Source organism: Protopterus annectens, chromosome 13.part0 (genome assembly GCF_019279795.1).
Source record: "Protopterus annectens isolate FY-2018-M chromosome 13.part0, PAN1.0, whole genome shotgun sequence".
NCBI lineage: Eukaryota > Metazoa > Chordata > Ceratodontiformes > Protopteridae > Protopterus > Protopterus annectens.
Genome location: NC_056747.1, coordinates 379,680,706 through 379,703,791, shown reverse-complemented (window position 1 = coordinate 379,703,791; position 23,086 = coordinate 379,680,706). Strand labels below are relative to the sequence as shown.

At 41.9% G+C, this 23,086-nt stretch overlaps 1 protein-coding gene across 1 annotated transcript in view; it reads right to left on the bottom strand.

The window, feature by feature from the left end:
- The window catches only part of PCSK4 (proprotein convertase subtilisin/kexin type 4), a 1,808,619-nt gene that overhangs the window by 1,524,006 nt on the left and 261,527 nt on the right, over positions 1-23,086 (bottom strand). The window contains exon 5 of the mRNA XM_044054831.1: positions 6,048-6,057. Coding sequence (XP_043910766.1) covers positions 6,048-6,057 — 10 coding nt within the window. The remainder of the gene's footprint in view (positions 1-6,047; positions 6,058-23,086) is intronic.

Sequence of the window (23,086 nt, the reverse complement as noted above, 5' to 3'; positions counted from 1 at the left end):
GGAACTACAGGATATCAATTCTTTGTTTTGGAGGTAGTACCCACCAATCCCAGGGGTGGTATATGGGAGACCCTCATAGAATATCGTGAATTATACTGGCAAGTGGTTTTAGATGCAAGCAGAAACAGGGGGCTTAATGATATGATGTCCTTAGCACCAGTTTTAAAATTAAGAGCTGCAAAACATTAAACACATATGTCTTTAGCTTTATGTTCACACTTTGGTTAAAGAATGAAATAGTTTTAATTTGTTGCCTTACTCAAAGACAAAAATATTTTGTTCATGAGTTTAGTTTTTAAGAAACACCACTATATGGTGCTAGATACCACAAGAACAGTAACTAATATACAGGTCTTATTGTACTCACATCAGCTCATTTTTGTTGATAGGTTATTTAATGTTTTCAATACATATATTTCAACAAATATATATATTTTTTAACAAAATTAAAGGATGGTACAGTCCTTTATGGTTTTTATATTCAACTTAATGTCTATGCTATATGGTTACTGTTTTTTCAAGTTAATGTATTCAAACAAGTTCTTTTAAGAAACAATTAAGATAGTGGAAACTGATTGGTTTATTTGAACATGTGTTTGTGAGGGGTAGTATAAAATAGATTTGTTTTTATGAAGATTTTTAAAGCTGATAAAGTTGAAGACGAAAACGTGTAGTTGATTGCGTTACTGTGACAATTGCTGGCGAAACATTAAACTGGTTACTCTTCTCTTAGACCTGGATTTATTTGTGTTCGGTGGCTGTGGTGCCTGTTTTGTTTATTAGTTTATTTTTCACCACTTGCTGCTGTTTTTTGACTTATCTGTAGAATATCGGAGTGATATGCCACACACTAAATGTTTCATGTTTCACTGTTTAATAGTTCCATGACCAGTACATCACAAAAACAGACAAGATTTTACTTTGGAGTTATTGCTGATAAATGGCTAAAAACATATCTTTAGACAAAATGCACTAAAACTTGCAGTATAACAGCGTTTATGAATTACAGCATATTTTTCAGGAGATATCACTAACACTAAATTCTAACATTTATTTATTTATTTATTTTATTTTATTAAACCCTAACATTTGAATTTTACCTCACCTGTTTCAGAGTTTAAATCAGCTAGTTTGCTTTTTTCTATAAAGGCCTATCCTGGTCTCATGCCAAGATTGTCTGATGAGATGATTCAAACAGACAGAGTTAGCTTTTCTAACACAAAATAAGGATCCCATGGAGGAGCCATCTGTTTTCTGGAAGGCTTGGTACGCAACACCTTTTTCTAAAACATTTGCGCATGAGATTACATTGAAAGAGGGGGCTTCATGGGCAGACATGCTGAAATGGCTGACAAATGAACCCTGACTGACAATAAGACAGCAGATAGTAACTCATGCAAGTAACGTAGACCCACAGAACCATTAGCCATTAATGGGTGTTGGTTATTTTCTTGGCACCAACAATAAAATATTTTCCATTGACTAATACATGCTTTTCTAGTAGCAAATTTTCTTCCCCCTTTATTACCTGCTGAACTCCCGCAGAAAAAAAAAAAAGATGCTATGATTTAATCATCTAAGTAGTTAGTTGCAGTTGCTTGTGGTTAGGACACATCAAACACTCCTTGCCCCTGTATGTCTAGGTCCAGTCAGTGAAGAAGCTTGTGGTAATTATTATTGGCCATTTCCAACCGAAGGGAGAACCCACTGTTGCCTGTCCCAGAAGGGAGTCACCAAAATAATCTTTGGAGAGTCCTTCTGAGACGCCAGAATGACCCTGGATATTAGTGGAATGGGTGGAAAAGCACAGAGGAGCAAGTTTCCAAAGAAAAAGCACCTTCTTGCATGCACTCCAGGAACAGTATTTTACCAAATGATTGTTGTCAGTAGAAGTAAAAAGATCTATTTGGGGTGTTCCTCACAGCTTGCTCAATTCCTGGAGGACACCGATTCAATTCCCATTCAAGAGGGTCTGTTCCGGTCCTGCTCACCAAGTCTGCCATAAAATTTTATGACAGTATGCAAGATGCCTGTAGAATGAGATTGTGCCAAAATGCTATTTCCTAGGCTACTATGGCTTGTCTGCAGTAAAAGTAGGATTAGGATCTGGATCCCCCCCCCCATTTATGTACCACATCAATGTGTTGTTCAATGTGGAGCTCTCTGTAAACTCTTGGAAGGGTCCCAAGAAAGAGTTGAGAATATATACAAGTGCCGATACTTCTATTTTTTGTGTATTGTAGTGGTCTGAGGACCACAGACAGAGTTGAAGACTGTGCATTTTTATCCCCATAGACACATTACTCCCCAAACCAAGTCTGAAGTTTTTACAGACCGTGCTAGAAGGGAAAACAAGAGACCTGGAGTCCCAATAAAATTGGTCTTCTCAACCAAAAAAGCTCTACTCCCCCCCCCAATGGAATCTGGAATGTTAGGGGATGCTAGTGCAATGACCATACAGATTTTAAGTACCACCAGCAGTAACATGAGAGCCATAAAAACCATGAGACTCAGAATCCACAGAAATTCCTAGGCTGAGACAGAAGTCTGAGTAATAACACCCGAGAAGAGGTCTAGATACAGGGAAAAAACTCTGAACTGAGGTATCTAAGAGAACCCCATGAAAACAACTCTGTGAGGAGTCTAACATGACTTTTAAATGCTCTCTTGAAACCTCAGTTGTGTAGGAGCTATCTCACCTAAGTGAGAATTCCTGACATTTTCTACAAGGGTAAGGTACCTTAATGTCACAGTTAGAATATGGTTTCCCTCTGATTATTGCAGTCTCAAAGAAATGCACCCATTATTCAAATCCCAAATGCCATTTGCAGATGCATCACTCTCCACCAGAAATGACTACTACAAAACTATTGAAAAAGATAACTGGCTACATGTGAAATAATGCACTGAATTTCTATGTGCCTCTTTGGGTTTTAAATTGATCAGGAATGAGATCTTTCCCTCACTAACCTCCAAACTATTCAGAGATGCACCAACATACAAATTTAGAAGTCTTAACCACTCGGGTCCTTTTGTTCAAAATACCCAAGCAACTCTTCAGTGCACAGACCATGCTTTCTCAGTTCTTGGTCCTAAACTGAGGGACTCTCTTCCTTCTTTTCTTGATCATTCCTCTTAACACCATTTCCAAATTAGAACAAAATAAAGTACATTACAAACCCTAGGAAAATGCCACTGTTGTTGGTCTCTCTCGCTGGTCCTATAACTTAACCTCTTTCTACCCTACTTTTCCCTACATAGCTTGCTCTAACTCTGCTCTGCATTGTGATTCTTTCAACACATCAATTCAGATATCCACTCAAACATTGACATGTATAGTGTTTTGTCATTCAAGCTGTATATAATATGCATCTATTGCCTTTATACCCTCAAGCCAACTCTTATACTCACTTTGTACATAAGTGTATATACTACATTATGCCTTTCAGTTTTTATATAATGTCATATACCTACTGTGCGTATTTCAGTCTCAGAGTATATACTTATAAATATAATGTCGTGCATCTATTGTGCGTATTCCTGAGACTGAAGTAGGTCCAATGGGATTAGTGTTCTACACCAGTTAAATTTTAACTAAAAAAAGAAAGCAAGTAACCTAAACACAGAAAAAATGTAAATATGTTGTAGTCTGCAGTAGGCTATTACTACACACTAGACACTCTGTACATACCCTTGAAGCAGTGAATCGACCAAATGGTAATGCAGAGAACTGATAATGTGATCCAGACCAAGAAAACCTTAAGAAGTGCCCAAAACCTTGATCTACAGGAATATAAGCATCTTTTAAAATGCATGGTGACCAGAAAACTCAATTGGGAAAGGAGAAGTAACAGGTTGTGGAGGGATAGCATTTTGAATTTGGGCACAATCACAAACTGGTTTAGGAAGATCTAGAAGTGGCTTCCATGAATCCTCTTTCTTTGGCACAAGAAACAGTCTTGAAAAAACCCTTCTCCTAACTGAAGTAGAGGGACTGGTCCTATTATCCCGAGTCAGCAGGTGATGAACAGGAGAAAAGGAAGAGTTTGAACTGGTGGATGAGGAGGAATCCCTTAAACAGCATGGAGAAACTTGCATTGCCATCTGTAATATAATAATGTGGCAAGACTGTTGCACTGGGGATTGTGCAAACATTATGGTACTGAAGTAGCTGAATACTACTGGAAACATGAGCCACACAGTATCATAGAAAAATGATGAAGTCTACATCACACGGGATCACCCATTACCAACAGTTCAAAAGATAGATGCAAGAAAACCAGATATAGTGGTCCATGAAAACAAGACAAAAGTAGCACTGATCATCGAAATCACTACAGTGTCTTGAGTAGAGAGAGACACAAAGTCATAAAATATCAGTATCTGCAGGCAGAAATTAGAGCAATGTGGAAAAAAAGATACCCAGACAGTACCAATAGTAGCAGGAGCAACAGGTCTTACAAAAGAAAAATCTACAATCATATTTGGATATCTTACCAATATATGCAACTCCATACGAATTGCAGGAGTCATTACTAGGCACATTACGGGTGCTGCAAAGAGCACTTCTGGCTGACATCAAGGACTGAAACAATACTAATTTCATGAACTTTAATTGTAGTTGGACTTACGAATAGGGTCCATTCCCGTCATGGTAATAGAAACCCAAAAGGCTTGGAGAAATTAAAAAGACTGAAACCGTCTGTAACCTTGACAAATTACTTTTAGAACCCATCTGTCCGAAACGGTTATCAAAAGGAGAAATGAAGGCTCAGACATTTTGGAAGGATTAAAGGTGTGCCACTATAGGAAAGGGTACTGTGGTCTTTTAGATATTCATTCAGACTTGACTGTATTTTGTTCTAAGGGGCTGTGTTTTCTTTCTGGAATATCCCTGCCATTGCTTTAAACATTTGCTTATCAGCAACGTGCTGTGTTTGCTTATTTTGCTTTTTGAAAAATGTTGTAGAGGTAGCATTAAACCCCTTGAGAAACTAAGAAAAGAAGGCTATAAAATCTGAGAAATTCCTTGAATCTGCTTATCTTTCTAATCAGACTTTTTAAGAACCTTTGCAGCATATGGTCCAACACTCTGCCTAATGGAGAATTCAAAACTTCAGCATTAACATTCTCAGGAAGGTTCTGAGTGTGTAATCAAGCTAACTTTCTCATAACAGTTCCAATTGCAGCAGCCCTGGAAGTGGCATCAGCATATTTCAAAAAGTGGGTAACTACTTGAGACAGAAGCAATTGGGTAGAACAAAGATTCTCAAAAAGGAACTGGATCCCATATTCCTCATGTTCTCAAAAGAGGCAAGCGTAAATTTTAACATAAGCTTACTTAGCAAGAATTCTAAAAATAAGTACTGCAGATGAATACTTTTCCCCCCAAACCGATCACCTTTCCTTGACAGAAGGGGAGGAATAGGCATTAACTAGATGTTTAGAAACAGCTGGGTCCACCAGTGAACTAATTGCTGGGTCTGATCTGGGATTAGTATAGTATATAAAAACCTATGACTGAGGAATTTTATGCAATACACCTGTTTTTTTTTTTTTGGGGGGGGGTGGTCAGGCTGGCTATCAAATACATATTCCAATTTTGAAAGAAGGGGGGAAATGACATAGGTTCAGTTAAATCCAGTTGCATTATATCATCCTTATATCTTCACAGGCAATGGAACGTCATTATGCTCCCACTGAAACTACTGATTAATTCTGGAAATAGTTCAGAAAGAATCCTTCAGAGAAACTGGCCAACACCAAAATTTCCTTAGAATCAGAAACTTGGAGAAAAAAAAAAAGTCTCATCACTTCACTATCCTTTTATCATTTTGTTATTCACACTCTTGAACCTCTTCAGGAAATGAATACCAACTGAATTGGAAGGGTTAAGAACCTGAACTAAACATGTGCTAAGCCAAATAAATCACTTCTGTCCAAAGTCACTGATTCAGGAGATGTATGTTTTGATAGGCCAAGCCTCCATAGGGAGGACTAATCCAGTCTGGCCAGGCCAGGTACTCCTTGCTCCTTCGAGAATAGACAAGGCTGGCTCTCTCACAATAGCCACAGTGAACATGTCTAACCACCTTGTTCATGGTGGCTGTAGGGATATATCAGATGAGGAAAAAGATGAATGGTCGGAGGAACCAGAAATGGTCACAGCATGGACACCCACCTGCTGCTGAGGCACTTTAGCAGCCTGCTGTGGTGGCAAAGGCCGTTTATTACATTTCTTCTTTTTGTGACTAGTAGAACCACCAGCAAGAAACTGGTAGGTTATTGCACGGTAAAGCCGACGAAGATGCCAGATTCCTGGGGAAGGCCTGGCAGCAGTTGTCAGTAAAATGGATTAGTGAAAAAAAGAAGTTATGTACTCACCATAACGGTCAAGGTTTGTAGCCCATCTCGCCCTTCATTCTTACATATGGGTTTGGAGCCGATCCTCTGCTCCGACACGGTCTTTTTGCAAGCTCAAAGTCTTCTAGTTGGCTCGTGGCTAGGTAGGTATCCCATGGCGCACCAGTACAATCCCCAGATCTTGTTTGCTAACTATAGAGAGAAAGAACAAAAACTATCCAGAAAAAAAAAATAAAAGGTCTCCAGTTACTAAGAAAAAACATTTTTCTGTCTCCAGATCCTTCCAGGATGGGGGTAGGTGGGTGGGTTCGTAAGAATGAAGGGCGAGATGGACTACAAACATGGAACGTTATTGTGAGTACATAACTTCTTTATGTTCTGTAGTCTTATCTCGCCTTCATTCTTACATATGGGACAGTGCCCCTAGCACCTTATTCTTGGGTGGCTCACGGAAAAATACTCCTGAGTACTGTGGAACCAAAGGAGGATCTACCCCTAGAGGTCAAATCCAATTTGTAATGACTAATATATGTGTGTGGGGGGGTAGCCCATGTTGCTGCTGCACAGAGATTATCAATTGGAACCCTGGCTTGAAAGGCTGCAGAAGTAGGCAGATCTCATGGAATGAGCCTTAATTTTGAAAGGTAAAGGCTTACCATCAGAAGAATAAATGTAAGATATACAACTGGAGATCCAATTAGAGAGGGTCACTTTGGAAACAGACAGACCTAATCTGGAGTTGAAAAAGAAAACAAATAATTGGTCTGACTTCCTGAATTCATTGGTCCGATGTAAATAGAACCGTAATCGTCTGTGAACGTCCAACTGATGGAATCTGTATTCTGCTGCATTGGAATGATTAGGGAAGAACACCGGAAGTTCTATAGTTTGGTTCAAGTTGTTATGGGAGCACACCTTGGGGACAAAGGATGGATTAGTACGTAGAGATACTCTGTCTTTGTGAAAAATCAAAGAAGGGTTTTTTTGACAGACGGTGCTTGTAACTCTGAAACTCATCTAGCAGATGTAATTGCCACCAGAAACAAGGTCTTCCAAGACAGAAATTTCAAAGGAGATGAATGAGCTGGCTCAAAGGGTGGAGACGTTAATTTGGATAGAACGAAGTTCATATCTCATGAAGCAACCGGTTCCTGAAAGGGAGGTCTAAGCAAAGTGGCACCTTAAAGGAAGGTCTTACACAATCTGTGTGACATCAGATTGGACTCCTGTTGACCCAAATGGAAATTTGAAATTACTGCCAACTGAACCCTAACTGTGGCAGCAGCAGAACCCTTGTGAAAAAATTCAGACAAGAAAACCAATACCACCGGAATAGATGCAGTACAAGGGTCAACATTCCTTTCTTCAGCCCAAATAGAAAATCTTCTCCATTTGCTGATGTATAATTTTCTACTGGACGGTTTATTGGAAGATGTAAGAATGCGAGTCACAGAGGGTGAGAACTCATGAAGCCTCACTAGGGGGTGGAACTGGAGCAGCCAAACTGAAGGTGTGAAGGCTGGGATAGAGAGAGCCTGACATGTGTGTTAATAGATCTGGCACTGGGTCCGGAGTCCATGGATCATCTAGTAGGTGATGCCCGAGGAAGGGGAAACAAACCTGACGAGTACAGTAAGGAGTGATAAGGATCAACTTGCTTCCCAACAGTTTCATTTTTCTGTATAACCTTAGATATGAGAGGAAAGGGTGAGAAAGCATAAAAGAGGCCCAGGAGCCAATCGTAAACAAGTGTGTCTCTCGGTGACTCCTCCAGAGGGGAGATGAGGGAGAAATAGCTGCTGCATTTGGAGTTGATCGGGCTGGCAAAAAGATTAGAGCAATGCTGTCCCCATCTGCGGAAAACCAGTTCCGCTATTTCCTACTTCAGAGACCACTCGTGAGGCATCAAGATTGTCTGGCTGAGTTTGTCGGCTATCACGTTGGTTGTCCCCGGGATGTGCATCGCCACAAGAAAGCGATGGGAAGATAATCATCCATTTCCAAAACCGAATGGCCTCTCGACATAGTGGGTATGATCTGGTTCCACCTTGTTTGTTGAGATACCATACTACCGACATGTTGTCTGATTGTATTGCAATTGTCCCAAGAGGAAGGTCGTGGAGTGCTTGCAACGCCAGGAGCACTGCCCTCATCTCATTGATATGCAGGTGGGCCTCGTGACCTTGCCATGTACCTTGGACAGTCCTGCCGAGATAATGCCCCCCCACCCTATTTGTGAGGCATCCGTGGTCACAGTGGCAACGGATTGGCGAGGGAGGAATGGGGTGCCTGTCGTTAACTGGTTGGGTTGGATCCACCAACGGAAATCCTTCGTGCAAGACTCTTAACAGGCTGTGGTGGTATAGAGGCAGTTGCTGGAAGGACCACTGGAATGATAGAAGCCATTAAAGAATCTGCATGTGTAGTCTGGCTAAAGGTACTAGCAATATGGTAGAGGCCATGGTCCCTAAAAGCTTTCAGTACAGTCTTTGCCTTGACTTTTCGGAGGGGGAGAAGACGGTGAATTTGTTGTACGAGATTCTGTGCCCTTTCTACTGGAAGACGAGCCAACATGGCTACTGTGTATTTCTGCGCCTATAAAAGTCACAAATTCAAAGGGCGATAAGGCAGACTTTACCCAATTTATAGTAATCCCCAACTGGGCAAAAAGTTGGATACTGGCATCTCTGGTTTGAAGAAGTAGATGCTTGGTGGGGGCGGTCAGGAGCCAGTCGTCCAGATACGGAAACACTTGGAATCTTAGACGTCTCAGGTGAGCTGTCACTACTGCCATACACTTGGTGAACACCCTGGGGGCTGTGGTGAGACCAAAGGGCAGAGCACGAAACTGGTAATGACTGGCTCCCAGCCAGAAGCGTAGATGGCTCCTCGATGCTCTGTCCATTTTTATACAGTAGTATGCATCTTGGAGGTCTGTTGAGCACATCTAAGTGTATTTCCCTAACCGAGGGAGTATAGACTGCATTGTCACCATCCAGAACTTGTCCTTCTTTACGGATTCATTTAGTTTGCTAAGGTCTACAATGGGCCTCCAGTCCCCTGTGCGTTTTGGCACTTAAAACAATCTGCAGTAAGTCCCGAATCCTACTTGGTCTGCGGGGATTGTTTAGATGACTCTGTTTGTGAGCAACTTGTTCACTTCTACAGTTGCTTGATCCCTGTGATTGGGTGGAACATCCGGGATCCTCTTGGCAACACAAGGTGGAAGAAAAAGGGGTATGGAGTAATTTCTGGTGATAATTCTTTGTACCCATCTGTCTCGAGTGATATGTAGCCAGGCTTCCGGATAAAAAGAAAATGCGACCCCCCCCCCCCCGACCGGTTCCACAGAAGCACAGTCAGGCCCCACATCAGGAGCGCTGACAGGGCCGGCCTCAAAACGAATCGCAATCTCCCTGGTTTTGCAGTCAGCCCCTGCCTCTAGGGTGACGTCTACCATTTGCTCCTCCTCCTCTGCCTCTGAAAGAGGAGTCACCCTGTCCATCCTGGAAAAACCTCTGGGATTTCTTGAACCCCATTTTACCACCTCCCTGACCCTTGGGATATGGTCTAGAGAGGACGGTAAAACCTACTCCCACAGCAGAGATAGTTTTCCCTTCTTGCTTGCACCTGGTGAGTGTGTCTTATTTTAGGACCAAACAATGAAGAACCGTCAAAGGGGCATTGGGTAAAAGTAGACTTGAATGGCTCAGCAAAATTACACAAGCACATCCAGGAATGCCTCCTTAGGGAAACTCCTGAACCTGCTGCCCTGCTCGCTCCAATGGCTGTATAAGAGATCGACCTCATGGATGAGTTAACAATGGAATTCAAGGTGGACAACTGAGCAAACACCTTATCAGGCACTTCTTCAGTGGATGTACCTTGCAGAGTGTCTCTCATAACTCCTTCAGGAGATCTCTCTGAAGCCTTGTAAAGTGCGTTAGGTAGTTCAACGATCTGAGTGAATGCCGCTGACGAAAACATACAGTTCCTGTACCTGTCCATCGTTCGAGACTCCTTGTTCGGTGGATAGGCAGATGAAGTCTCCACTAGGTTCCTTCTTAGTGGCCGCCACCACCACCATGGCATCTACGGGAACATCCTTTGATAAAAATTCCTTCTCCTTGGGGGCTAACAGAAATAGACTCCATGGCATCATGAGTCTCCCACGCCTTTCGACTAACAAGCTCTAAAGGTTCGTCAAAGGGTGGAGACATCGAAGAGGCTGAAGGTTGAGACCTGAAAGCCTTCAGGTACACTGACTCATCAGAAGGGGTAAATGTGGGCCAGCCACACCTCTGCTTGAGGATCTAAGATGCCCACAAAGGTGACATCATCAGAGGATGACTTGGGGGACCCTTCTGACTCCTCGAGGTCTGTGTCGGAGGTAAGAGACCCATCCTGGGAGTCTACATGCTTCCTCTTGCATGCCCTCTTCTGAGGGGGCTCTTTGGAAGAGTATTCCAGGGAGGTCTCGGAAGAGTGGGGGCCACCAGCCGGAGACTCCTGAAGCTGCAGGTCTCTGCTGTCCAGAGAGGGAGTAGGTGCTGAGACGGAAGTCAGTGCCTGAGGGGGAAGAGTGTCGGTACCCCTGGGTGGAGCTGATGATCGGGACAGCACACATCATCTTGAAGGCCGACCTCTCTGGCTCCGAAGACCTCCCTGGCTCAGAGGAGATGGAGGAAGCCATCGGGCTCCAGGAGACAGATGTAGGGTCCGAGCTCACCCTAGCCGACACACCGAGAGGGAGACTCGGAACAGAAGAGGTCCGTTTCCAGGAGTTCCTGTCAGAGCCGACTGGAGAGCTTCGGCTCCTAGACACCACGGATGGCACCAGAGGTGTCGGAGTGGAACTCTGCTCTGAGACAACCTCAGGGCGAGCTGGAACCGAGGGTTCCACAACCAACGGTACCGAGCACTCCGGCTCCAAAAGCCCAGCATGGCTCGGAGGAGGCATCACACAAGGGGAAATGGACTCAAGTGGGTTGGAGCCAACAGCATTTTCGGTAAGGCATATGACTTCAGGAGTCTCAGCACTACTCTCTCCACATCTTCTTCTGATAGACTACTGGAAGATCTGGAAGAGTGTGGGAGATCTAGACCTCTGTAATATAGGGGACCTTAGTTTAGGGGAGACTGGCAAAGGATCTCTAGACTGGCTCCGATATCTGCTATCAGTGGTCGGCTCCGAACTGCCTGGTGCTGACACTGTAGCCATAGTAATTGTGTCCTCAAACGGTTCCGAACTAAGTGGAGCCGAGGAGGAAAAAGACTTGTCTCATTTGGAAATTTTGGGAGGCGATTCCGATGCAACAGATGGAGCCGGGGAATGCCTCTTAGAAGGTTTTGTGTTTTCTTTCTTGGAACCATGTGATTTAGAGGAGGAAAAAATTAGTAAAATGTGTAAAACTTAGCCACGGCCAAGTAGCACGTCTGAACTCGTCGATGCAGCATACGAGATCTGGATATTGTACTGGTGCAACATGGGATACCTACCTAGCCACGAGCCAACTAGAAGACTGAGCTTGCAAAAAGGCCGAGGCTCGGTTCCGACCCCATATGTAAGAATTAAGGCGAGATAGGACTACAGAACATTCGTGTTTTCAAAAAAAACACAGTAAAAGACACTTTAAAACACTTACCCCAGCCCCCAAAAGTAAACTAACAACATTTTATGAAAAGAAAGCTTTAAATTAGTTTTTAACAGCTTTTCCCCCAGAAAAGTAAAAAATAACACTCTTGTTTAAAAGTTGATAAAAATCACAAAACAGTCTGTAAAAATAATGACAGTCTGTTAAAAAAATTTCCCACCAGCATAAAATATCTAATTTCACATAAAAAAAGTTCCATTTTAGTCATGAAGACAATATGTGGAAGTTTCTTTCCTTCAAGGGTACTTACCTGCCCACCAATGGAAAGCATTAGCTGACTATCGATTCTGGAAAGCTTGCAAGAGAAGTGCTCTTTGACAGCAGGAAAGCTCTTGAGGGCTAAGCACTCAGATCACTCTTTCCATGTGCTCAAACCATAATTCAGCTTGAGCTGAAGAAAGTGCCACTGAAGCTTTAGAAGCTGGCCAGCTACTACATGCTATCCAGGCTAAAACCCTTGTAGTAAAGGCTACTGAAGCAGTGATCAGTACAATGAACATAATAATGTGACAGCTGATTCAGTTAAAAGAAGCTGAGGTTTTAGATCAGACTAAAGCAAAAAGAGATAATGAAATCCATGGGGATCCAGTGTAGCTGCTTTATTAACTCACTCAGCCGGCGTATTACAGTATTTCTGGCATACCTGAAAAAAATTAACATTTCTGCCTGTTTTACTGACCTTTGTAAAATAGCCGATCTTCACTTCCTTTTCTATTTTACTTCCAGCATTGTTGGTGATCAAACTTTGTTAGGGACCTTTTATCAACATCTCTATTGTTTTTAAATGGATGGTGTATGGATGGAATGTTTTTCCTTCTTAGTAGTCTCTAAACTTTCCTTCATTGGCAGTCAGAAAGATTTCTTTAGTAACAGTCTCAACTGTCTCCAGCATTTAGTTCTCTAGTGTTTTAAACTTTTTTAACTAAGTTTATAAGGCAATTTAGTGTTTTCATGATCACAAATGACAGGCAAAGTTGGAACAAGGGCCACTTTGACATTCTCCATAACGGTAACAGTTGTCAAGTTATGGGAATATCAATACACCCAGTACTCGTGTGGGCTGCAACCAGATCCATGCATTTAGTAAACACCCAGGAGAGCAATGGTGAGTCTGAAGGGCAGGACCCAGAACTGATAATGACTTGCTCCCACTTGTAAGCAAAGGAATCATCTTGATACCTTACTATTTTCCATGTCAACAGGCATCTTGTAGATCCAAGGGGCACATCCAGTACACTGCCTGTAGACATGGCAGTATGGACTGTACAGAGAATACGGAAGGACACCTTCATAAATTGTTCGACCAACTTAAGTTGAGAATGGGTCTGAGATCTTTTGTATTTGGAGGCATGAGGAACCTGGAGTTAAATCCAGACCCTTTTTGGTGGAACCCCTTGGATGGCTCTTTTTTTGAAGGAGGCTCACCATATCCTTCGGGACTGCTTTCCTCTGGTGGGTTGAAACTGCCAAAGAGTGAAAAGATGTACTTGTAGACAGTTCCAAAAAGTGAATATAGTAGCTCCTAGATATAATTTCCCTTATCCACTTGTCTGAAGTTACAGCCCACCATGTCGGAAGGTGAAGGGAAAGAAAACACCTGAGACTCCAGAGCGGGATAGTCGTGCATCTTTTCAGGATTCATAGAGGCAAAATCCCCAAAAGAATTGTTCAGTACCCTAGTGTCTATGAGCAGTTCTGTCTTTGGCGCTACTGGGACTTACAAAACCACAGGTTCTTAGCCCTTTTTTTTATTCCTCTGGAATTATCTTTGAAAGGCTGTGAATTTCACAATAGTACCTTTGAGCATCTTGTCCGCCTGCTCACAATGCAACAAATTCTTCCTAACTTGATGCCCAAACAAGGTTGTCTCATCAAAGAGGGCATTGTCAAATAATGCTTTAAAGTCATCGACAAAATCTGTAAGCGGCAGCTAGACTTCCGTTCACATTACTAAGCCTGATCCAGCCGCTCAAGCTGCTCCATCTGTGGTACTGTTAAATTCATGACCCGCATGGAAGTAGTGCTCACTATTGCCACTTGGGTCTCCAGCTGCGTCCTCAGGTTGCTCGCTGGCATATGCATTAGGATGTCAGCTGTTTTCAAAGTCCTGCAGAAATCTAACCATATGCATCATGTAGTTCATTACTCTGATGGAGAACAGACTGGACCATAACTGTTTCCTTAATCTGTCCATTTTCATGGATTCTGTTTTTGGTGGATGAATGGCCTGAGCATCTCCTGGGACACCCCTCTTAGTGCCTGCAGCTCCCACAATGCAGTCCACAAGGGGTTATTTGCTTCAGTGCTGTCTGTCCTTGAGGGTCCACAGCACTCTTCAGTTTCCCTGGGATCAGTTCAGTCATATCAGATTCCGTCCACGTACTGCAACAGTCCAAGTCTAATTTTTCAAAAAGAGGCACAATCCAATCTGAAGGAGAGAGGTCTTGTAAGCCTCCTGTAAAATCTCTACATCTGGGGAGGAATGGTATGCAGGCCAAGACCCTCTGTCACATTATTTCCAGGATATCATGTAAGGTAGCATCTTCCTGGAGAGGATTTTGGGGAACTCCTCCAACTTCATCAATATGTGTATCCAGAGAGGGGGCTCCAATGGGAGTTGAAATGTTTACTCTTACACCAGGTCTTCCTTAGGGAACTAGGAGCAGAGTCATCCAAAGAAGGCACCCCAGATCACAACAGCCTGGGTCTACAAAAGTTCTCTAATCCTCATGGAGTAGAAACAAATCTTGACCAAATGACTCAACACTGATGGTGTTAAGCAGGGCAGTACCAGCAGCCCCTGCACCCATCTCAAAGAACATGATTCTGCTTTCCTCTGAGCCAAGAAGTCCACCATAATACTGGAGGGCCAGGAGGACAAATGGTGCCACAATCAGGGTACAGTTACTGCAGACTCTACTTGTCCAAATACTCAGACACCGAATACGGTGTTGATGTCATTGGCACCATTACAGATGCTAGCAGAGGCCCAGTGCTGAGCTCTCAGGACCTAATTATTCACAGAATTGACAGCTGGTACCAAGGAAATCACTGGCAGTGAGGGCATTGGAGCAGATGAGGTAATGTCAGTTGGTGCTAAAAGGCATGGTGCAGGTCTTGGTTCAGATACTACTTATGCTGGAACCACGCCCGGAGGAGTAAAGGCTTCAGAATCCATGGGTTTTGCATTTTGGCCCATTTTGAAAACTATCAGCTCAAGAAGAACCTATACAAAAGTTGTCTTCTTACAGGCCAGTATTGTTTGCTCCTAGTCCAGGGGCGCTGGGCTCCTTTGGACCTAGTAAAGATGAAGAGACTTATGTAGGTCTGGAAAGCATTAACTTCGATAGCCCCCGCTTATAAGAAAAAATACCGTTCTCTTACTTGGAGAGGAGTCCACAGTGTGAGATGACAGCTGTCAAGAGGGGGTAGATCATTTCACTGGAGTGGTGGGTCTGGGAGATGAAAGAACAAACCTGGGCATTTTTGGAACAGCCAGCTTTTTTTTTTTTTTAAACGGGTCTGGTCTTAAGTAAAGACTTTCCAGCGTTCTGAGATGATGTTTCCTAAACAACTGCTTCTAAATGAAGCAGGCCTTTCAATTCCAACTTCACTCTTTCCATCAGCAAAGTAGGGGAACTGAAAATTTTTGCAGATGTTACAAATCACTAAGTGGGGAAACTCCTAGACACACTACAAACAATTTGTGCAGATGCTGTGAGGGAATCTTATGCACAGCTTTTTAGATTTTCTGCAATCCTGCTTTGCTTTACTCTCCCTGGTTAGAAAACCCACCAGACAGAGAGCAAAACAGAAAAAGTAACTCGTACTTGAAACTGGATTATACCTAGACAATTTAACAGCCCTCTGCAAACTACCAACAACAAAACACTAAAATCACCTTTTTTAGGTAAGAAAAGGAAAATACAGACCTATCTGCACAGCAAGAGAGACACAGGTCACTGGGGAGGGAAGGAGGGAGAATACCTAAGATGAAACCTAAACAAAAAAGCTAAGACCATGCTAGAGAAGCTCAATTAGTGGAATAATCCAGTCATTAAAGAGATTTAAAAATAAGGACAAGTCTGCCAAGAAAATAAGCCTTTTCCCTTTTATGGCTTGAGCTGTTTAGAGATGTCATTGCACCTTAAATTTAGCAATGAGATCCGGAGAGCTGAGGTAGCATTAGGAATTTATGGGCTAGGGAAGAAGCGTGGACTTAAGAATTCACTGCCAGGCAAAATAGTTGCCAAAGGCAACCAGTCCATAAGTTTCCAGTGTGTGGACAAGACTAGCAAAGTACAAAGTGGAGCAATCAAAATGAGAGAGACTGAAGGGTAAACATTTTGAAATCTAGAACTTTTAAGTGAGGGTTTAAGGCAGATGACCCCAGTACAGGACTCCAGGTTCCCGCCTTTACAGGCATTAGGAATATTTTTGAATAAAATCCTTTTTGAGAATCTGAATACTTATTCTATGATGCCTTGGGATAACATATGGAAACATGATGGAAGAAAAATATGAATTTGATTTTCTGGGTGTGGAGGAGTCACTAGGTTTGGAGGGCAGCCATCCCACTGCCACTTGTATCCATTCTGGATCATTTCTAGCACCTAGGACATTCTTCTGATCTGATTGGGGGTAGCTAAAAAGAGACTGCCTGCAACGTTTACAGGATGGTCTTGGTTAGGAGGGGGCAAATTAGAAGAAAAATATATGCATTTTTCTTGGACTGTGCCTGGGAAGCACTTCCGTTTTTTTCCACTTAATTGTCCTGCCATTGTTTATTGAACTATTTCCCAGACATTTGTTGGGATTGTTTAGAAGTGTTTTTTCTGCAGAAGGGCCCAGAACAAGGATTTCTGTTATAATTAGGAATATGCGATTAAAATTTTTGTTTGACCTCTTGGAGGAGTCTTCTACTCTCACAGAATTTCAAAACTTCACCTGAAGAGGTACCATTCAATGCTCCCTTGCTTGTCCAAGGCAGCATTAAAAAATCTGTGCTTCAACATCATCTGGCAGATTTTGGGATCTAAACCACACATCTCTGCATAGCTGACCCAGTTGAAGCTGCTGAGAAAATTGCCATCAGCGTTTTATGAACGTTTTAAAGAAGGCTTAGTTACTATGTCACAGAATAAATCCTCCATAATCAGCATTATTTCAGGTCTGAATACAGGAACTCCACAACTGCCTTATTCATGTCAGCAAAACTTGCCAGCAGATATTCTGCCATGCAAGCCAAACAGTTGAATGTTCTGAATGCTAGGGTTAAGAGTATTGTGAAACTTTATTCCCAAACTTGTCAAAAGCCCTTCCCATCCATGTCAGAAGTCACAGATTACTATCAGTAAAGTATTTAGAACTAGAATCCCTGATTAAAGATATCACGGATGAGTCAACCACAGACTTGCAAAAAACAGGAATTTACAGAACTATGGTACTTTATAAAGCCTGTCAGTTTTTTGGCTGCTGGGAGCAGACAGTCTAGCATAATGTATACAGAGTTAAAGGCGTTCTTTAGAAATGAAAGTTATACACTTACCATAACATTAGATCCATTGTGTACGAGTTTCATCCACTTCAAACCTATGGGCTGTCAGATCCTACCATGGCACCAATGTCAAAGCTTCTTAGAACCAGAGCTCTGACTCCCCCTTACCCATAATTCCCTAGGCTGTTTCTCAAACTCTCACATGAAGTTTGCTCCCACTAGTATGAAAACATATAAAGAAACTACCAAGGAAAAAAATCTAAGACAATGTTTATAACCTAGGGATGTTCATTGTTTTAGGAAAAATAATTACTGTCTAGTGTGACTGTGCCCAGACTGGGAGCAATATTCTCTCAATCTCAAAGCCTTAGTTGACAATTTGGAATGAGGAAGGAAGGCTGGGAGTCTGAAGCGGATGAAAATCAGACAACATGGAATTAACATTATGGTAAGTAGACAACATTGAATATAAAAGTTGTGTATCTTGATCCATTCAAACCTATGGGACAGAACCCCAAGCTGTAAATGAGTGGTATCAAGAAAGGACATCACTGAGTGTGGTAGAGAACATGATCTGGGCTGAGTTTAAAACTTGCAGAAAGACACAAAGTTGTGTATCGCTGACCAACTGGCCACAGCACAGATCATCAATGGATAACCCTCTACTAAAAGGTTGTTGAAGTAAAAAATTGCTCTGGCTGAATGTGCTTTTGGTTTATGCGGCAGAGGTAAATTCTTCTTATGATACACAAATGAAGTACAATCAGAAAGCCACCTGAATAAAGTTACTTTAGAAACTGACTTTCCTAGCTTTGGTTTGGCATAGGAAAAGAACAACTGGTCATCCTTTCTTAAATCTTTTGTCCTGTGGATATAGAATCATTAGATGTTCTTGGACAACTCACAGTGAAGCAAGTATTCTCCTTTATTTGAATACTTTGGAAAGAAAACAGGAAGATGTACAGATTGGTTTAAATTAACCTCGGATGCCACCTTCGAGTCAAAGGATGCATTAGTTCTTACAGAAACTCTAACCTTATGAAAGGCCAAAAAGGGGCTTAGAAGACGGAGCTTGTAGTTCTGAAATCCATCTAGCTGAAGTTACTGGGACAAAGAAAATAGTTTTCCATGTGAGAAACTAAGCCTGCAGTGGAAGCAGGTTCAAATGGAGACTGGGTTAAAATTTGTAACGTGATAGTGAAGTCCTATGGGCAAGCTGAGTCTCAAATGGGCGAGGTAGCAAAAATGTACCTTTGAGGAAGGGTTTTGAATTTTCAGGGACGTTACTGACTTGTTATTGCATCCAATATGGAAACTGGATATTGCAGATAATTGCATCTCCGTATTTGCAAAGCTGGAGTCTTTTTAAAAGAGGCGTCACAGAAATTCAAATATGGAAGGAACTGGTGCTGAAAATAAGTCCAGACCTTTGAAATAGGTTCAGATCGAGAATATCTCCCATTTACTACTGTAAGTTTTCCTAGCTGAATGTTTCTATAAGGCAGAAAGAATATTAACTACTGCTGGGGAAAGCTTGGCATCTCTGGCAACAGCTAACATTGGAGAAACCATGCAGTTAATTTCATGGACTTCTGATGTAATCTGGAGGTGGGAATCTAGATGGGTGAGATAGCAGATCTGGATACTGATCCAACATCTGTGGGGGATGTACTACAAGAGGCCACAGGTGGGAAAACCATGGCTGTCAGGGCCAAAAAGGTACAATGGGGATTACTCTAGCCTTGCACTGTCTTGCTTTCTGTATGAATTTGTTCATCAGTGGTAGAGAAGGAAAGGTATTACAGGAGTCCTGGAGGCCAATTGTGGACTAGAGTATCCCTCTGACACACTGTGGGGATATCATAGCAAAATACCTGCTGCATTTGTTGTTCACATAACAGGGAAAGAGATTGCAGCAAGGTTGGCCCCAGCAACAGAAAATTGTGAGTCACTGTGGGACTGAGGGACCACTCGTGAGGCATTAATATTGTTCTTCTCAGTTTGTCAGCTAGTGCACTCTTGTACCCAAAGAATGTGCACTGCTATAAGAAAATGCTGTGAAGGCATCACCCACTACCAAACCCTCATGGTCTCTTGACATAGAAAAGATTCTTCCCAGTTTGTTGATGTACTATACCGCAGTCATGTTGTCCATCCATATGGATATCACACCCTTGGAGAGGAGGTCCAGAAAAGCCTAAAACACTAGGAGGACTGCTCTCAACTCCAAGACACTGTTGTGAAGGTTGACCTCTAATAATGACCATGTGTCTTGGACCACTCTCCCTTCAAAATGACCCCCCCCCCACCCAAGATGGGATGCATCTGTGGTCACTGCTGTAATCATCAAATCCATCTAGAAAGGCCAGCCTTTAGTCACAGAAGGGTAAGTCATACACCAAGCAATGTGTTTCTTGTAGACTTGCATAATTTAAATGTTTGAATGTAGAGGATGAATGGATTGAGACCACTGTACCTTCATGTAAAATATGGCTAAGGGGATCCTCAGAATTGTAGATGCAAGTAGATCTAAGAGATGAAGTACTATTCACATTGATGGTGTTGTGTAATGTAACACTTGGAGAGCTGCAAGATGCAGTGTCAGAACTCTAGACTAGGGAACGCTGACTATTTGAAGTTTGGTGTCCAGGTGGCATCCTATAAATTCTATATTCTGTGTTGGGAGTAAGCTGACATTTTGGCAGGTTTACAGAAATCCCTAGATTCAGAAGCAGCTGGAGTACTTGGTCTCAAGTGCATGAGTGCTTGGTGGAGGCTATGAGAAGCCAGTCGTTGAGGTACAGAAAAACTTGGATCCCCATTAGGCGTGGGTGAGCAGCTACTACTGCCATGATCTCGGTGAATACCCTGGGGGCTGTGGTGAGACCAAATGACAGCATTCTGAATTGAAAATGACTGGCTCCCAGATGAAGTGAAGAAATCTCTTGGACGGCTTAGCTATTTTTTTCAAACATCTTTAATAAATTTACACATGACAAATACGATCTTACATTTATATAAATGAATAACACACAAAATGATATCACTGTAGTTGCAAACAGTTTGCATCACAGACGCATTGAAACAGCTATAGTTGTAAACATTATACATCACTTCTAAACCATCCAGTCATTGTCGTTAAGCATTACATAGCTCATTCAAAACCTGCCTCTTAAACCTCATTCCTGTTTTGCATTTATTGCTCCCACAATTCCCATTTTTCCTTTGTAGTTTGTTCCTTCCCTTTTCTAAAGATGCCAGTTCCAGTTATTTTATCTCTGTTACTATATTCACTACTTCTAGTAAGTTTGTTCTAGACTTTGATTTCCATTTTCTAGTAATTGCTTTTTTGGCAGCCACCATAATTAGACTCCGCAAGGCTTTACTATGTCTAGGCAATTCTGATTCTGTAGCATAACAAAAAAATCATCTCCCCAGTCAGTCCAATCTGCTCACCCAGCATCTCTGACAGAGCGGTCTGCAGGGAATCCCAAGAGTCTGCTATCTCATCACACTTCCATAAAATATGTTCCCAGCTACCTCTTTCTTGCCCATCATATCACCTGAGGAAAATTCTTTGGAGTCTAACTGGGGTATACAAATATCTGTGTAAACATGTCCAGGGAAAGATCCTAAATCTTTTAGACTTTGTTGCATATTTGGGAAAATACAAATATCCTCCCATTATCTCTTTGTGACTTGCTTATCAAATCTCTCTTCAATCCTTTCTACGCTCCTCTGATTCTTATAATTATCATGCAGTATTTTATATGCTTTACTAATTATTCCTTTTTTAACAGTAGCTTCTGTTCTAGATTCTATTAAAACTCTACCTGTGCTGGTCTTTCATTTAGGAGCCCCCTATTTCTTTCTCTTTGCCTACTCTTTAATACCAAATCCTTGAAAGGGAAGGCAATTTCTAACCTGCAATCCAAATAAATTCCCGGCCTCTTCCCATTCTATTACTTTTCCCTTTCTAGTTATTGGCTCCTAATACCTTGGCTCCTTTGCCAGTATTCTCCAATAAATTCCAGCCCCCTCTTGCTTATTATCTGTATCCCTGACCAAAGTCAACCCTATTGGCAAAATCTCCAATAGCTTGGCTATTTTGATGCGATAGTAAGCATCTTGGAGATCTATATAGAACATTTAATCATTCTTCCTCAGAAGAGGCAACATGGACTAACTACAACCATCCACAATTTTGTCTTTCTTACAAATTGGTTTATATGACTGAGATCCAAGATGGGTCTGAGATCCTCAGTCTTCTTTGGCACTAAAAAGAACATGGAGTAGACTCCTGACTAACTGGTTGCAGGCTGGATTATCCTTTCTAGCAGCTTTGAGATTTCTATGGCTACTGAATCCCACTGACTGGATGGAACACTGGTGACTGTCTGGAGGGAAGAAAAGGGGAATTGAATAGCCTCTGCACATTATTCATAACATGCATAAATCTGATGTTATTTGCCAGTCTTGAAGTTGCAAAGACAGATGCTCTCCAGAGTACAGTAGTTTGATAGCCAATCAAAAGTGCTGAAAGACTATCAGAAAATGGGCTATGAAAGCCTTGTGCGAAGATATGTGAAGTCTGCCAGCCTAGCTAGATAGAATTTTGCAGTTAATTCTATGTCATTGCAAATATGAATACAATCCACAGGCTTGTCCCCTTAAATGCAAGAAAACTTTGTTAAATGTTGAACTTCCAAAATGTAGCCACAGTGCACTCTGCTGGAACACATCTGATAAGTCAAGCATTGTATGACTGATCTCAAAGCTTGGAGACTATGTCTGGACTGAGGAATTCCTTCTATTGTTTTGAGACCAGAGTTCATTGCTAGATGCAAGTACATAATATCGTTCATTGCTGTAGTTTCCTGGCCAGGTGCAAGATCAAAGAAATGTTAAAACTCGAGTTTCTGTTAGCCTGGGAACCAGAGAAGAATGATGTAATCTAAAATGAGTCCGCAGTGATGTATTATTTTTAAGACTTTCTCAGAGAGAGAAACAGAGCATTTTGGATTTTGTCTGAAGAACTGACCACTCACCAGTACTCTGCCTTTACTCTATATGCAAGTTTATTTAGAACTGTGATTGCTCTTAGAGTTAGATAGGAATTCAGTCAGATTTAGTCTAGCTGTTTTCTATATTTATTTCAGACTATTCTACAGTATTATGTTAAGCATTTTCCTGTGATTTCTGAACTCTTGACTAGCACTGTGAATTGAGAAGATTGGTCTTGTTTTTATTAAATATTTTTAAGCCTTTCAACCATGGCCGTTTTGTGTAGAGATAATTTAACCTCTAGAGTACATTGCATGTATACAGTAATACTGTACAAAGCCACTCCAAATAAGCCTTGCTGTTCATCACACTTACTAATTGGATAATAATATTGTACAGTAATTGGACACCCTTTGGTAAGGACCTTTTTAGTAGCTGATAAGAGTAGTTGGTGGCAGTGATTACTACCTTACAGCCTGGCAGGAGGGAGCATAGCTGGAAAACCTGTGCCAGCCTTCCCCAGAAGTGTCTGCATGTTTGTATATAAACCAAATCTCAAAGTGTGTGT